At 38.8% G+C, this 3767-nt stretch overlaps 1 protein-coding gene across 1 annotated transcript; it reads left to right on the forward strand.

The window, feature by feature from the left end:
- The first annotated feature begins 656 nt into the window (after positions 1-656).
- LOC136852769 (uncharacterized) lies at positions 657-1865 on the forward strand. Its single transcript, XM_067127666.1, has one exon. The coding sequence runs from the start codon at positions 657-659 to the stop codon at positions 1863-1865; it is 1209 nt and encodes a 402-aa protein (XP_066983767.1).
- Positions 1866-3767: the final 1902 nt, after the last annotated feature.

Here is a 3767-nt window from a genome sequence, read left to right on the forward strand (position 1 = left end):
TTTGTGAAAAACAGAGTATTGGAAATTAACTCTATAACTGCAGGGGATCGTCTTTTCTTACGTCCCATCTTCAGAAAACCCTAGTGACTGGATTACTAGAGGAAAAAGACAGAAGAAGTAAGAAATAACTCCTTTTGGTGGGAGGGACCTCCTGGTTAAAATCAGAAAACCACACCTATCCTATTGACAGGACATGGGTGAAAGAAGCACAAACACAGGAAGTTATTCAGGTCCATCTTGTAGGGAACAGTGAAAAAACCCATCTGCTGACCTGGGAAAGATTTAGTAGAGTGGATAAATTTTGTAAAACTATAGCTTGGATAATACGATTTATTCACAATTGCAAATCAACTGGCTGTAGGAAAATTGGAAGTTTAACCCTGGAAGAACTTCAACAAGCTAAAAATAAAATTATTATACTCTTACAAAAGGAATACTTTCCGGAAGAATATAAAGCTTTGGAAAGGGGGGATAAAGTTTCAAAATTGACCTTATTAGTACAATTGAATCTCTTCTTGGAAGAAGGTATTATAAGATGCAGAGGAAGATTGGAACATGTCGCACAGGCGGCGGAAATAAAATTCCCAATCTTGCTGCCAAAAAGTTGTTTTCTCACAAGATTGATAGTAAGGGAGCATCACTGTTCACAAGCTCACATGGGAGTAAATGCAACCGTGGCAAGTGTGAGACAGGAATACTGGGTCCCACAGCTTCGCCAATTATCCAAAAGTGTAATACATCATTGTATAATCTGTAAGAAAACACAAGGGAGACCCTACCGTGTGAATATTGCTCCACCATTGCCAGAATTTCGGGTGCAGAGAAAACAACCCTTTAGCGTTACAGGGGTAGATTATACAGGAGCGTTGTTAACCAAGGAGAAACATCAAAATCCTGAAAAAGCCTATATTGTGTTGTTTACTTGTCCAGTTACTAGAGGAATCCATATCGAATTAGTAAAAGATCTGTCCTGCGATTCGTTTCTTATGGTGTTCCGAAAGTTTTGTAGCCGTCGGGGATTTCCTTCTTTAATGCTAAGTGACAATGCTACTACCTTTGTATCGGCTTCAGATTATTTGAAAAACATGGCAGAAAGTTCCTTAGTGCAAGAACACCTGAATGCTATCGAATGTAAATGGAAGTTCATACCAGCCAGAGCACCTTGGTTTGGAGCTATATGGGAAAGATTGATTGGTCTTTTGAAAACATGTCTGAAGAAGGTAATAGGTCAGGCCTTTCTCAGCTTTAATGAACTTTCCTGTGTTGTGACTGAACTTGAAGCAATTATTAATGACAGACCCTTAAGATATACTCCGGGAGATCTAGACCAGTTGGATATTCTGACGCCCAATCATTTGATTTTAGGACGTAGATTGAGATCTTTTCCTAGGGAAGTCATAGATTGGAAAGATGAAACTAAGGATCCTCTGTATGGAGAAAATAAGGATGTTGGAAAGCGATTTTTGTACATCACGAAAAAATGTGATGACCTGTGGAAAAGGTGGGAGAGAGAATATTTAACTTCTCTCCGAGAAACTCATCGGGTGGGAATCAGACACGAATTTTGGCCCAAAATGGGAGATGATGTGTTGATACACGATGAAGGACCGAGAAGTCGTTGGAAGCTCGGTCAGATTGTCAAATTACACGTGGGACCGGATGATGTCTTACGCGTGGTTACTTTAAAAACCCCACAAGGTCAGGTAATGAGACCTGTTGTCAAGCTATATCCTTTGGAATTATGGCAAGAGACTGATGTTGTCATATCTGAGAAAACTGATAACAAGAACACCCGACCAATCAGGAAAACGGCACAGGCGGCTACTGAGGCCAGAAGAACCCTTATTCAAGCGGGACAATTATAACTGTAAATATTGTTTCTGTTTGCTGGGAGTGTATCGTGACTCAAGATGGAATCACGATAGTGCATTTATAAAGACCAGTAAGCAGTCATTTATCTTTTATTTTGTAAGGGAAATATTATGAACATTATGCAATGCGGGATGCGTAGAAAATTATATAAGTTGTTTTGAATTGTTTGTAATAATATAATATTTCTTTGTGTCAAGTGTTTTTTGAAGAGTAAAATACACTCAATGGTTGTTTGACTCTAAGCAATCTTTAACGAGTTGTTAAGGATTGTCGTTAGCGAATGCGGGTCGCGCATGCGTGGACTTCAGTCAGCTCTGACTGATTTGAGTTAGAATCGGACAGTACCGGCTCAGTTGTGTAACAGTAAGGGTCATTGTTACCCTACGGTAACTCGTAAAGTAGGGGGGAAGGAATTAACACAGCTTCGAGAGGAGTTCTTACCATCATGTGCTACAGCTAAGTTTACGATTTTATAAGTGTTTTGTTGAGGTGATAATATTGAAGGGCATGCATGCACTATAGATATTGTTACTGGCAGGCATTTGTAAAATGAATAGGATTATTCTTCGGATTGCCGGATAGGAAACTTTACAATAAATATTTTAAGGTTAGTAATAAATATAAATAATCTATTTCTGGTCAAACAATGATTTTATACGATCACAGGATATGGTAAATTAAATTGTATACATGAACACAACGCAAATTCTCGATTTATTGAATGAAAGGAACAGAAAAGAATCCTTGGAAATCTGTTAATGAACCTGGTAATATGCGAACCAAATCAGGGTAAATTTAGGTTTTCATATTGATTGAATATTCTATATGTTTACTATTTTGGATTCTTTTGAGTAAATATAATAATGTTCACACATATATAAATGTATATATAGATAGATATAGGAGTTAAATTATTATGTCCTGAATTCCCCAGCATCCGTGACGACGCAAAGAGATGCAAGAGTAATATTGAATATATATCAGCACTTCACAGTTCTTACATAAGCGTCTTCTCCGTAACAGGTAGCGGTCTTTGAGTCGCTCTTTATGAAAACTGTTGTTCCGAAACTGAACAACCAAATCACATCCACCCTCTATAATAACTGACGTAAACAACGGACATGTTCTCGTTATTCCAGTCACCCGTCCCTCTCTCTCTCTCTCTCTCTCTCTCTCTCTCTCTCTCTCTCTCTCTCTCTCTCTCTCTTTGCGGGAAGGAATGGATGTGTCGCTCATGATCTTTCTTACCGTTAGAGATATAGAGCCATCGTTTCTGCAACATTAAAGTCAGACAATTTCTTGTAGAGGGAACCATCTTGCGTGGAATACCTCAAGTGAACCAACTGTCCAGTCTTTGGATGGAGTATGGCGCTTTATTGAGAGAGAGAGAGAGAGAGAGAGAGAGAGAGAGAGAGAGAGAGAGAGAGAGAGAGAGAGAGAGATTAGTTTCGGGAAGAGAATCGAAGGGCAAGGCTGTGGTATGATGGAATATCTCGCCTATTTTTAGATGTCCATCGTTACGTTTCAAAAGTGGTCAAATGCCTGGTTTATATTTATAAGAAGGTGGAGGGCTCTGTGAAGTACGGGCAATTGGCCACTTACAAATGATATCAATATTAGCATATACTCGTAGACTAATTACTGTTCTAGAGTTAAGGAATGCCAAGAGAGAAAGAGATCCTGCAAAGAAAACATTTTCCAGCTTAGATGTCACTGGTATTCAATATGGTGTCTTATTTTAATTTTTCTTTCTGAATTCTGCATCTTCTGCATTGGATGACGACATTCTGCGATGCAGAACTCATCGCCAGAGCTTTCATTTTAGTTTGACGTCAGCTCTGTTCTGTGTAATGAGGGAAAGAGACACTCACTAGTTGGGTAAGAATAGCATTATT

This window comes from Macrobrachium rosenbergii, chromosome 26 (genome assembly GCF_040412425.1).
Source record: "Macrobrachium rosenbergii isolate ZJJX-2024 chromosome 26, ASM4041242v1, whole genome shotgun sequence".
In the NCBI taxonomy this organism is placed as follows: Eukaryota; Metazoa; Arthropoda; class Malacostraca; order Decapoda; family Palaemonidae; genus Macrobrachium; species Macrobrachium rosenbergii.